Source organism: Rhinoderma darwinii, chromosome 7 (genome assembly GCF_050947455.1).
Source record: "Rhinoderma darwinii isolate aRhiDar2 chromosome 7, aRhiDar2.hap1, whole genome shotgun sequence".
NCBI classification, from domain to species: domain Eukaryota; kingdom Metazoa; phylum Chordata; class Amphibia; order Anura; family Rhinodermatidae; genus Rhinoderma; species Rhinoderma darwinii.
In genome coordinates this window covers 95,373,412-95,386,950 of record NC_134693.1, presented here as the reverse complement: position 1 = coordinate 95,386,950, position 13,539 = coordinate 95,373,412, and the positions used below count along the sequence as shown (strand labels likewise).

Genomic DNA, 13,539 nt, shown 5'->3' with positions numbered 1-13,539 from the left:
AGTGTTAAACTACTGGGAATCATTGGTAAATGGGAAAGGGAATAGTAGGGAAAAGTGTGCTCTCTCGAAATATGAATTATTGAAATAATAATAAAAAAATAAGCTTAATAATTTATGTTAATATAAGTAATTTAAAAAAAATCCCTATGGTACAACTGGAAGTGATCCCCACTCTCACACCTCCAGACTGGACAAGAATCAGCCAGCCGTATTACTTTGGCACTCAATTGATGTGCCAGAAGTGACAGGCCGACATTGGATGCAGAGTTTATATATAATTTCAATTCTAAAGCACCATCAGTAATGTAGGAATGAAGTTATCGAATGTACTAAAGCAGCAGACGTGGATGTCTATATCGGCGCCCCACAGTGCCAAATTGGGGGCTACAGTAGGGCAGCGGTACAGACCGCCAACGTCCGTCTGACCCAGGCAGCATGGGCAAATAGATCACGGCTTATTGTTGTTATAAAGCCGTTTATCACAGTGTCCACATGGAGCGAATCAAACAATGAGTTACGCCGCCTTGCCAGCACCGATGTAATTACATATTCTGCAAACACACACTGCTCTGTATAAGCGATGTGTTTGCTACTGCGGTTCGAAGCGCGACTCCGCTCTGTGCTGATGATGACCTCACACTGATACACTTACATCCGGACACTGTGCAGAATGTCAGGATGTAGCGCTAGCAGGTTCCTGTTCGTGCTGTGTATGTGGTGGCAGAACTGAACCTAAATTGAATTGAGAGATAGTATATTGTGCCCCTGCCTTCAATAGCTGAATTATTGGGATTATTGTTGAACTAAAAAAGCACACGACGCGCGTTTCGTCAAAAATCGGGCTTCTTCCAGGGGTGGGCACTGCCATTACCATGGCCAATAAATAGTTCTAGAGCTGATTGACCGCTCTTTGGCCCAATCACGGCCTAGCATCATAAATTAATGGGAACTTCAATTTGTAGGTTACTTTCTTGTAAATTTTGACACATAGCATAGTATCCAAATTAAATAAAGGTCGATTTTTGATTCCTTTATTTGCTTATATATAATCAGGGAATTATCATTCTTTTAGTTATTATTATTGGAATTATCATATTACGGCAGGGGAAGAAATTCCTTATATTGTGAATATTATATATATATATATATATATATATATATATATAAACAAAATAATTATCCGCACTTTTGGAGGAAGAATATTTTTATTTATTTCTACTTTTTAGTTTTTGGTGTTAAGAGTTTTAAGGCCTAATTTTACCATACAACTAAACTGTATTTAGGACCAGGAGATGATTTAAACAGGGATAAGTCAAACTAGAGAGAGCATCCAAAATGAACATTTTCATTAAGACCATTAGGGTTAACAGAGTTAATTTTGAAAATCCATTTACTTTCCCTTTTGAGGAGAGCAAGATCTAAATTGTCCCAGGTAATGCACAGCCAGACCTGACATATGGTCCATCCCCTCAAATCCAGGTTATTTTTTGCCTTGTAGTGTCTGGCTGTTGGAGTAGGACAGAATGGTTTGCTTTTGGATTGTTGTTCCTTTTGATTTTTATCCGAATTTATAATTGAACCAATGTGCTCACTTATCAGAGTTCATAGTTCCCTAATTGTCTTACCTATGTATTTCAGCCCACAAGGGCATTCGAAACAATAGATTACGCCAGTCGTTAAACATCTGTGATCTGGGATCCGATGTATCGTGCCATCGGCATCCTCAACTTCTCTTTTTCTCGACTAGACCCCTGAATGCTTTGCACATTTTGCAAGGTTAAAAGCCTGGATTGGGTGTCCTAATACTCACATTGGTATGTGCGAAGTGACTACGGATTAGTATATTTGAGATGATTTCCTCTTTCCATTAACATGAGGACACTCTTCTTCCTAGGTTGTTCTTTAGATCTGGATCAGTGGGTAGAATGTTCCAGTGTTTATTAAGAGCCTTAATTGATCAGGCCCATCACGTTTTTTTCTGCTTTTGGGATTAAGAGGTCCTCACAGTCTGTCCTAAGGGCCGCACTATAAGCTTTCTTAATATTTCTCTTCTAATAATTCCTCGCCACCAGCGTTGATCTTGGTTCTACTGATATAGACTTAAACATATTAAAAGTCGAGCAGTTGCATCGGAGACCTAAGAATTCACCTTTCGGGATTCCTTTGATGGTATTCTTAGAGTGCGCAAGTTTAGCATCTAGAAGACTATTAGTTGCAGTCTCCTTCCTGTAAAGGTCCGTTTGTATTTCACCCCTTTTTATTTGTGTGAATTCTCACGTCTAAAAATGGAATGGAATCATGATGATAAAGTAGTCAATTGGAGTGGACAAGGAGAGGTTCATCCAGCACTCGATATAAAAAATTATGGTTTATTCGGTCATTTTAAAACATGAAGATTAAGATAAAAATCCGTGACCACACTTACACGTTTTAGACCGCTAGGGTCCTTAGTCATAGCTTGGTGTTCCACTTGTGAGTTCACATATTTATACCTTATATCCTAGGTCAGGTGACATCCTGTGGGTAGGGTTTAAACATTAACCATTTAACAAATAGTTTGAGTTATTTACGTAACACTGATATATATTCATCCAGGAACATTATTGTGTTCTTTATACAAAGACTCAATAAGTCCGACATGCATAACAGATATTTAAACATAATTCATAAAGATATTCTAAATGATTTAGACATAATTATAAAAGACCTATATCAATTGATTCTACAGAATTCTCAGGTGTGTTAACACAGTGACGTAATCTTGGGGGAATGAAAGCCCTATATCTCTACCTTTTTATTAGGAAAGTTTTTTTTTGTAAATGAGAAATAATAATACAAATGTATGTTTGTCTATGTACAATATCTGTAGACTCTCTATATAATCTGTTCCTGTTTGCATCTGTATTTGAAATGTTATACTTTAATAATTTGGGTAAGTATAAAATAATTGGTTGTGATTAATAAATGTACATGAGATCATTTCTATAGTTCATTCCTTGTGGGAAACGGGTATCCAATTTTAAGATCCACAAAGCTTCCCTATTTAAAAAAGCAGCTTTCTCTAATCTCGGCCTCTTTTGGGATGATATACTCTCTCCCAACCACAAACTTTTAATGTACTGGTATTGTGTTGGTGAAATTCTATGAAATGTTTAGCCGCTCCAGATACATTGGTTGTTTGGATTCAAGTTGTTGACTTATTGAGTCTTTGTATAAAGAACATAATAATGTTTCTGGATGAATAGATCGGTGTTACGTAAATAACTCAAACTATTTGCTAAATGGTTAATGTTTATACCCTACCCACAGGATGTGACCTAGGATATAAAGTATAAATATCTGAACTCACAAGTGGAACACCAAGCTATGACTAAGGACCCTAGCAGTCTGAAACGCGTAAGCGTGGTCCCGGGATTTTTGTTTTAATCTTCATGTTTTAAAATGAGCGAATAAACCATAATTTTTTATATCGAGTGCTGGATACACCTTGTCATTGTCCACTCCAATTGCCTTGTATGCCTGCTGTCAACACAGGATTTCTTTGGGGGTATTTTGGAGCACCTGCAGCATTTGGACGTGGAATAAATCAAACTGTACGAATTAACGCAGTGGCAACGCGGTGAGCGAACTTTTTGTAATAATTTTTTCACTATGATAAAGTAGTGTTAACTTGAGATTAGGGTCATTGATGTTCAAAATTCCTATAAACTCTTCCACTTCTATGGGGGAGCCCCTCGAGATTAAGAAAATATCAATGTAGCGACGCCAAATATTGATCTTCGTAACCTATTTCTCCATAGATGTGCAAAAGGTTGTTTCTACCACTGCCCCCATTACCATGCCACGTACCTGCAAGTAAAAGCGTCCATCAAATAGGAAGTAGTTGTTAGTGAGGATTTTTTTTATTATTTCAATAATTCGTACTTCGACCACGCCCTTTTCCCTACTATTTCCATTCCCATTTACCAATGATTCATGTGTTGGTGGTGTACACGTGTGTGGGTAACTCCTGTACTAATGAGAAATTGGTGGCTAGTTCTCTTCTACCATAAACTACTGGGAAGCCTGGCCTAACATAAATCGAACATCTAGCCAATGCGGTAAAACCTACAGCTGATAAACTTCACTGAACTGCTGGTGTGGATGGGCACTAAATTCACAAGAGTTTACTGCAGGTTTTTGAGTTCTCCACATAAGAAGACTATTGCCATCATATGTTTAAAAGGGAACCTGTCACTAGATTTTAGAGCCCTAAACCAGAAAGCTGAGGTCTGTACACCTGTACTCCTCTCAGGTAATTTACGTACGGCGCACGCTGTATTGTAGCTACTTTTTGACACAATGCTAAAAATGACAGTTTAAAGAGCGGCATATTTAGGAAGCTAAACCCCAGGAAATATACTGACATGCTGGTAGTTCAGTCCCCTAAAATCTAGTGACAGGTTCCCTTTAAAGTGTGGAGTTCTGAGCACACCTCACCCTTGACTTTTATAGACCGATATGATTTTACTTGAAGGCCGCGCCCCTGGAACATATTTATGTGTTACGCTTTACAGGTAAAGTGCTTATTACAAAATGTGAAAAGCATAACTCCTATGAGGTGTGAAGGTACATGGTGGATTCTCAGACTTCTGCCCTCAGGACTTTGAGTTTCCTTTACACCCAGATTAGATCGCTTGGCATGGCCACTAAGAAACAGGTCTCAGAACATTCTTGAATAAGGGGTGCCGAAGTACAAATATTCCATGACCTTACAAGTCAACTTTAATGAATTTGACTCATATGTGCTCAAATATCTCATTCATGTGCCTTTGTGGTACAAAAGCAGACCGTACAAAGAATCTACTGTATATAGTGAATTAGATACGCTCACTTTGTCTTTCTGTATAAATCACATCCGCAATCGAATTTATCACAACTCCCCAGTTTTTGTCACGGCAATAATTTTAAAACCACTTTGTGGCAATGGATTTAAAAGTACGACGACAAGGTTTTGAACAGAAGGTCCTGGGAGCATTTCTTAGTACTGCTTCTGTAATAAGAAGTGCAAACAAAAGACAGCACCCATTCAATGCCCCCCCCCCCCCCCTGCCATGCCTATGTTCTGAACATAGGCTTTACTGATCTACAGGGAAGCCATTAGATTTGTGTTAAGGTGAGGATACAATTCCAATAAAAATATAAATTAGGGAATTTACTTAGATAATTCTGCTTATTTTTTATGCTTTTAGCCAGGTGTATTGATGACATGATTTTTTTTTTTTTTTTGTCACTTGTACTTCTTGTCCTCTATGGTGCATGAAGAGATTTAACCCCGTAACTGTTTTAAGATGGGCATAGATATAAGATAAAAATTGTCAGAAAAGGGGTTGTCCAGGATTAGAATAACATGGCATCTCTCCTCCAGAAACGGAGACACATTTGTCCACAGGTTATGTGTGGTACTGCAGCTCTCCCCCATTCACTTCAAGAGAACTATGCTGCAATACCAGACAAAACATATGGATAGACATGCCGCGGTTTCTGGAAGAAATCAGCCTACATGTTTTTCCCTTCCTTCTGGGAATACGTTCGGAAATGCTCTCAACGTATACCCCGACATATCCATAGATTATAATGGGCCCCGTATACAGATGTAGCCGTCTTTACCTTGACTTTTAACGCATTAAATAAACAATGGCTAGATCTCTTATCTTGACTTTTTCAATGGCTTTTGTTTGATATCACGCTGCAGCAAGTTATCAGAATCAAGTTAAAGATGCTCTGTCACCAGATTATAAATGCTCTATCTCCTACATAATCTGATCGGCGCTGTAATGTAGATAACAGTGGTTTTTATTTTGAAAAACGATCATTTTTGAGCAAGTTATGAACAATTTTAAATTTATGCTAATTAGTTTCTTAATGCCCAACTGGGCGTTTTTTAACTTTTGACCAAGTGGGCGTTGTAAAGAGAAGTGTATGACACTGACCAATCAGCGTCATACACTTCTCTCCATTAATGTCCATCTGTAATCACAGCACAGCGTGATCTCGCGAGGTCACTCTGTGCTGTCACATACACCCACATTAACTTTACTGAAGTGTCTTGAGAGTGAGTAGACATTTCCTCCAGCCAGGATGCGGTATCTATTCACACTCCCGACACTTCGGTAAAGTTTCTGTGGGACTTACTCACAGCACATACCTCTTCTTCTTTTTTTGCTTCTAGGTGCCATACACCTAGAGCATTTTATGCCATATATGCAAAACATAAATAAAAACACGGTGTGAGCCATTTTGCACCATTTTCAAGTTTCGATGCAGAGAGACTCCATAATGTGGGTTTGGTTTTGTTTTGGTCGAGTGGCTGAAGACTTCTTAAATCTCATGTCTAGGGCCAGGCTTAGTCCATGCAGCCACATCAGCACTTTTTTCTCTCTCGTAATTAACACAACTTTTCTGCTGTCTCGACAAATTATTTCACTTTTCAATGGGCACAATGTTACAGTTAAAAAAAAAAAAACCATCAGAAAAAATTTTTATTAGTTTTTTTTTTTTTTTTGCAAGTATTCACAGGAATAGGCTTTCTGTTGGCGCCATGTTGTTTTATTGTGTTCCTGCACTTTAAATAGCTTCTCTCCTTTGCAGCCTCCACCCAAACCGCTGGATATGAAAATGAAGTTTGTCTGCGGGCAGTGCTTGCGTAATGGTCGAGAGATTGAAGCTGATCGTGATGGGAAGTACTGCACTGCCAAAGCAAGGCACAGGTACTAAATGAATATTTATTGTAATTCATGTAAAACCTCTTTGGAGACTGTTACATCATTGGTAAATTGTGTAACATTTATTTAACCAGTCATTAAAGTGACTCTATAAGATGCTCATAGCATTGTGCTTTAGCAGATGCAATTGCACTCTCTTAATGGTTCACCAAACTCCCATTCGGAGTGCTGTTAAAAGCATGTACAGTATGCCAATAGTCGTAGCCACGACCATGTAGTGCCTTTCAGCCAATGAGTCCTTGAGGTGCCATAATTGGCATACATCACACACTTTTTTGATCAGCACCCTGAACAGGAAGCTGAAGCACAATTCTATGCAGATTCTCTTTATTAAGCCATGCCATTAAAAACACTGACAGGTGAAATTAATAACATTGATTATCTAGTTACAATGGTGCCGGTCAAGCGGGGTATATTTTAGGCATCAAATGATCAGTCCATTCGTGAAGATGATGTGTTGGAAGCAGGAAAAATGGGTAAGCGTAAGGATCTGTTGGACTTTCATAAATGCCAAATTGTAATGGCTAAAGTAGTCCCGGTATTCAGTATTTAGTACCTACCAAAAGTGATCCATCGGCGACTGGGTCATGTGCGCCCATGGCTCACTGATGTGTGTGGGGAGCGCAGTCTATCATGTCTGTTCTAATCCTATGGAAGAGCTATTTTTTCACAAATTGCTGAAACCTTTAACACTAGCTATAATAGTGTATTGCAGCTTGCTGCGATTGGGGCATTGTAGTCAGTCATAGTCCTCATTCCGACTTCTGTTCACAGTCGAAATATAGTAGGCACGTGAGCATTCGAACAACCATGGAGTATTAGAAGAAGGTGGCCTGGCCTGATGAATCGCCGTTTCGTTTACATCATGTAGTTTGCCTGGTGCTTGTAAGTTGCTTACCCGGGGAAGAGATGACACCAGGATGCAAGGAAGGAAGAAATGCAAGCCGGCGGAGGCAGTGTGATGTTCTGGGCAATGTGCTAGGAAACCTTGGATCCTACATTCATGTGGATGTTACTTTGACACGTACCACCTGCTTAAACATTGTTGCAGACCTAGTACACCCCTTCATGGTAACGGTATTCCATAATGACCACCCACCGTCTTTTGACGGCAGGCGGTGCAGGTGCTTAGTCTACACGACATCTTTTGGCATCGCTGTAGAAGAGGCTGATGAGCGCTCCTGTGAGCTCATCCTCTAAGTAGGAGCTGTAATGTACAGCTCCTGGTCTTAGAGCAGCCTGCTGAATACAGCCGGGGTCGTAAAACAATCGGACCCCAGCTGTTTAACTGTTTGATCGCCGCGGTCCGCGACCGCGGCGTGATCAAAGGGAACTGTCCTCTTTGATCGCATCACCGGAGACCCGGTGATGTAATCAAAGATCGGGGAATCTCTCTTAAAGAGGCTCTGTCACCAGATTTTGCAACCCCTATCTCCTATTGCAGCAGATCGGCGCTGCAATGGAGATAAGAGTAAAGTTTTTTTTTTTTTTTAAAAACGAGCTTTTTTGGCCAAGTTATGACCGTTTTTATATTTATGTTATGTAGCTACTTACCTGCAAACGCTGATGCTGCTGCAGAATCAACTGTAGCCTCTGGTGCCGATGTGTCCTCGCTGGTCCGACACGATGCAGGACCTGGGGCAGGAAGTGAGTGACGTCACAGCGTGATCTCTCGAGAACACGCTGTGTCTTTGCACTGCCAGAAGCTGGGCGTTGTGAAGAGAAGTGCATGATACTTCTATACACAACGCCCAGCTAGTAAAAGAAGTAAAAACGCCCCGATGTAATGAACACAATACACGCCAAGTTGTACTTTTACTTTAAACACGCCCAGTTGTACTTTAGAAAGCCTCATTTACATAAATATAAAAACGGTCATAACTTGGCCAAAAATGCTCGTTTTTTAAAATAAAAACCGTTACTCTTATCTCCATTGCAGCGCCGATCTGCTGCAATAGGAGATAGGGGTTGCAAAATCTGGTGACAGAGCCTCTTTAAGTCAGCCCTGTGGACCCAGAAAGTACCCCAGGGCTGTCTGCTCAGTTTGCCTGCTGTTAGGGCACACTATGTGCTGCCCTAACAGCCTGTGTCAAAGTGAGATAGTATAATGTATTAGCATACAAGAGTATGCGAATACATTATAAGTAAAAAATAAAGATGTAAATAAAGTTATCCCTTAATGGGATAAAAAAAAAAGCGTAACAAAAAAAAAAAATCCCCCAAAGAAAGCAATTATTTTGCATAAAATATATTTTATTGCCCCTACATTAAATAAAAACAAAAACCCTAAACATATTAGGTATCTAAACGACCATAATAACCTGAATAATTAATCTAACGGTTATTAAGTGTGACACATGAACGGGATAAAAAATAAACAAGAAAAACTATGCAGATTATCGCTTTTTCCTATATTCACAACGTAAAAATTATTTTTTTTCTACCCCCCAAACTGCGAAAACAAATAAATAAAATTTCTCCCGCATAAAACACCTCATATGAAGGCAGACAGGTAAAAACTGAAAAATGTAGCTGGTCATGAAGTCCTTTTCAGGAACGGTCATAAGGGGTTAATGGCAGCAGCCTTTTTCAGCAGGATTATGTGCCCTGCCGCACTGCAAAAGTTTTTAGGAATGGTTTGAGGAACATGACAAATAGTCCAAGGTGTTGACTTGGCCCACAAATTCCACGGATCCCAATTCCGATCGAACATCTGTGGGATGTGCTGGAAAAAAAAAGATCCATCCATGGAGACCCCACGTGTTCCGCTGAAGCTCCGGACTCACCCAGCAGAAAATCGCCCGACAGGGCTTACTTACCGATCCCCGGCTTAAGATGACGAAGGGGAGAAGCCGCAAGAACCTCCCGTTCACTCCTGGCACCTCATCCATCGGCAGGTACCTTCGGTCCACGCTGGATAGAACCTCGCCGCGGTGCTCTTCCACTCCTCCTGCAGGCCGCACCCAGACTCCGCCGCCTAGTGGATACTCGCCGCCTCCTTCCTTCACTGGTCAGGCACAGACCGGCAGCTAATCTCGGGTTCCAGGAGCTGACATGGCATCGGCGGAGAGAGGTCCGTGCTCTGCAGACTCCCCAGGGTCAGCTCCTCCGGTACTGTTAGAGGACTTTCCCACTATACAGCCCCTGTCAGTACCCAGGCAGGGTGTGGATCACATGGCCCCGCCGGGCAGGGCGGTCGCGGCGCCATCTTTTCTTGCCATTCAGCGGCCGTCTCCCCCACAGGACTGGATGCTGGGTCAGAGGACACCTGCTATTTTAAGAGGGTCACTCGTCCCGTCAGCGGGATCAGGGGAACACCAGTCAGGCCCTTCTCAGGGTCCCCCGCTTTCCATGGAACGGACTCTGGCGGAACTCTGGGAAATGGTGATGGCGTTGCCCGCCAAATCCGATTTGGATCTACGCCTCTCCCGGCGGGAGGAGAAGCATGACAAGGCCATTGGCGCTGTTTCACAGGAGGTGCGTGCTTTGACCACGAGGGTGGAAACATTGGAGTGCCAGAACTCCATATCCTTCTTGGACATCTCTGTCCTTTCACAGTCCTTGGCCACTCAAGCTTCGCAACTGCGGGACTTTTCTTTGCACTTGGATGATGTCGAAAACGGGGAGACGTAACAACTTGTAGCTGAGAGGCATACCGGAGTCTGTACCCCCGGATGGCCTCTATGATACATATTACATAGTTACATAGTTTGTACGGTTGAAAAAAGACACATGTCCATCAAGTTCAACCAAGGGATGGGAAAGGGGAAGGGGAAGTGGGATGGGAAAGGGGAAGTAAAAAATTTCTACACATAGCAGTTCATATTTTTTTGTTCTAGGAAATTATCTAAGCCTTTTTTAAAGCCATCTACTGTCCCTGCTGCGACCAGCTCCTGCGGTAGGCTATTCCATAGATTCACAGTTCTCACAGTAAAGAAGGCTTGTCGCCTCTGCAGGTTGAACCTTTTTTTCTCCAGACGGAGGGAGTGCCCCCTTGTTTTTTGAGGGGGTTTTACATGGAACAGGATTTCACCATATTTTTTGTATGCGCCATTCATATATTTATATAAGTTAATCATATCCCCCCTTAGTCGTCTTTTCTCAAGGCTAAATAGGTTTAGTTCTTTTAATCTTTCCTCATAACTTAGATTCTCCATGCCCCTTATTAGCTTCGTTGCTCTTCTTTGTATTTTTTCCAACTCCAGGGCATCCTTTCTATGAACTGGAGCCCAGAACTGGACTGCATATTCTAGATGAGGCCTCACTAATGCTTTGTAAAGTGGTAATATTACATCCCTGTACCGCGAGTCCATGCCTCTTTTGATACACGACAATATTTTGCTGACCTTTGAAGCAGCTGATTGACACTGCATGCTGAAATTTAGTTTATGATTTACAAGTACACCCAGATCCTTCTCAACAATTGACTCCCCCAGTGTAGCTCCCCCTAGGACATATGATGCTTGCAGGTTTTTCGTACCCAGATGCATAACTTTACATTTATCTACATTAAACTTCATTTGCCAAGTGGACGCCCAAACACTTAGTTTGTTTAAATCTGCCTGCAATTCACAAACATCTTCCATAGTCTGAACTATATTGCATAGCTTGGTGTCATCTGCAAAAATAGAAATAGTGCTATTAATCCCATCCTCTATATCATTAATAAATAAGTTGAATAATAGTGGTCCCAGCACTGAACCCTGGGGTACACCACTTATAACTGGGGACCATTCAGAGTAGGAATCATTGACCACAACTCTCTGGATACGGTCCTTGAGCCAATTCTCAATCCAATTACAAACTATACTTTCTAAACCTATAGTCCTTAATTTACCCATTAGATGTCTTTGAGGGACAGTGTCAAATGCCTTTGCAAAGTCCAAAAACACTATATGCACAGCGGCCCCTCTGTCTAGGCTTCTGCTTACCTCTTCATAAAAACAAATCAGGTTGGTTTGACAGCTTCTGTCCTTTGTAAAACCATGCTGGCTGTCACTTATAATACTATTTATTGTCACATAATTTTGTATATAGTCCCTCAATAGCCCCTCAAACATTTTCCCCACAATTGATGTTAAGCTTACTGGTCTATAATTACCCGGCGAAGACCTAGAGCCCTTTTTGAAAATAGGCACCACATTTGCCCTGCGCCAGTCCCTTGGCACTATAACACTCATGAGAGACTCTCTAAATATTATGAAGAGGGGGACAGAAATAACTGAACTAAGCTCTTTAAGAACTCTAGGGTGTAACCCATCTGGTCCCGGGGCCTTGTGTACATTTATTTAATTTAATTTAGCTTGGACCATATCTACATTCATCCAATTCAGTATATCAACTGATATGTTAACAGCACCGGCAGCGGCTACATCAGCTACTCCTTCTTCTGTTGTATATACAGAGCTAAAGAACCCATTTAGTAACTCTGCCTTCTCTTGATCCCCTGTGACCAACTCCCCATTACCACTATCTAAGGGTCCTACATGTTCAGACCTGGGTTTTTTTGCATTTATATGCTTGAAGAATTTTTTAGGATTTGTTTTACTATCCTTGGCCACCTGCCTTTCATTTTGTATTTTTGCTGATTTTATTACATTTTTACAGATTTTATTAAGCTCTTTATATTTTACAAAGGCTGCAGATGTACCCTCAGATTTGTATTTTTTAAATGCCCTTTTTTTGTCATGTATTGCCCCTTTCACAGAAGGTGTAAGCCATGTGGGGTTTAATTTTAGTCGTTTATACTTGTTACCTGTAGGAATACATTTTGCACTATAATTACCCAAAGTAGATTTGAAAATCTCCCATTTATCATTTGTCCCATTATTTGACATTCGTTCTTCCCAGTCTATATCCTGAATTGCCGCCCTCATCCTGGGGAAATTGGCTTTCTTAAAATTAAATGTTTTTGCCCTCCCAGCCTGCGTTTGTTTTTTACAGTATAGGTAAAATATAACTATATTGTGATCACTGTTACCAAGGTTTTCACGAACATTGACATTCCCAACAAGCTCTGCATTATTAGAAATGACCAGATCCAACAGAGCTTCACCTCTAGTCGGGTCTTCCACAAACTGGCACATAAAATTTTCCTGCAACAGGTTGAGGAAATGTCTCCCCTTTGCAGTTGAAGACGAACCATGACACCAATTAATATCCCGATAATTAAAATCTCCCATTAGCACAACAGTACCCGCCTGTGCAGCCCGCTCCATTTGTTTATATATTTGACCTTCTATCTCTTCAGTTATATTGGGGGGTCTATAGATTACACCAAAAGTAATTTTTTCAGTGTTTACTTCCCTTTGTAATTCCACCCACAAGGTTTCAACCTCCTCACAGTCTTCAACCTCTAATGTCTCATTTACACTCCCCTTCATATCGCTTCTCACATACAGACCTACACCACCACCTTTCCTATTTGCCCTGTCTTTCCGAAACAGTGTAAAACCCTGTAGATTTACAGCCCAGTCATGTGAAGAGTCCAGCCATGTTCCAGCAACACCAACTATATCTATATCTTCTTCCAGTATTAAGGCCTCCAGCTCCCCCATTTTGCTTGCTAGACTTCTGGCATTTGTGAACATACACTTTAACTTGCCTTTAAATGTTTCACTTTCACTATCAGAAATGTGATTATTTGACATTTGGGCCTTTTTATTTTCACTGCTGTTTTGTAACGAAAGGATCTCCTTATCTTGTTGCCTAGTCCTCTCCCCACCATCTGTTTCTCCCCCCACCAATATAGTCTGACCCCTCTCTAACCTAACTA

General features: G+C 41.0%; 1 protein-coding gene across 5 annotated transcripts in view; it reads left to right on the top strand.

Annotated features, from left to right (window-relative positions):
• The window catches only part of ZC3H7B (zinc finger CCCH-type containing 7B), a 231,682-nt gene that overhangs the window by 146,501 nt on the left and 71,642 nt on the right, over window positions 1–13,539 (top strand). For all 5 annotated transcript variants that reach the window (XM_075833706.1, XM_075833704.1, XM_075833707.1 and 2 more), the window contains exon 18: window positions 6,631–6,749. In XM_075833706.1, coding sequence (XP_075689821.1) covers window positions 6,631–6,749 — 119 coding nt within the window. The remainder of the gene's footprint in view (window positions 1–6,630; window positions 6,750–13,539) is intronic.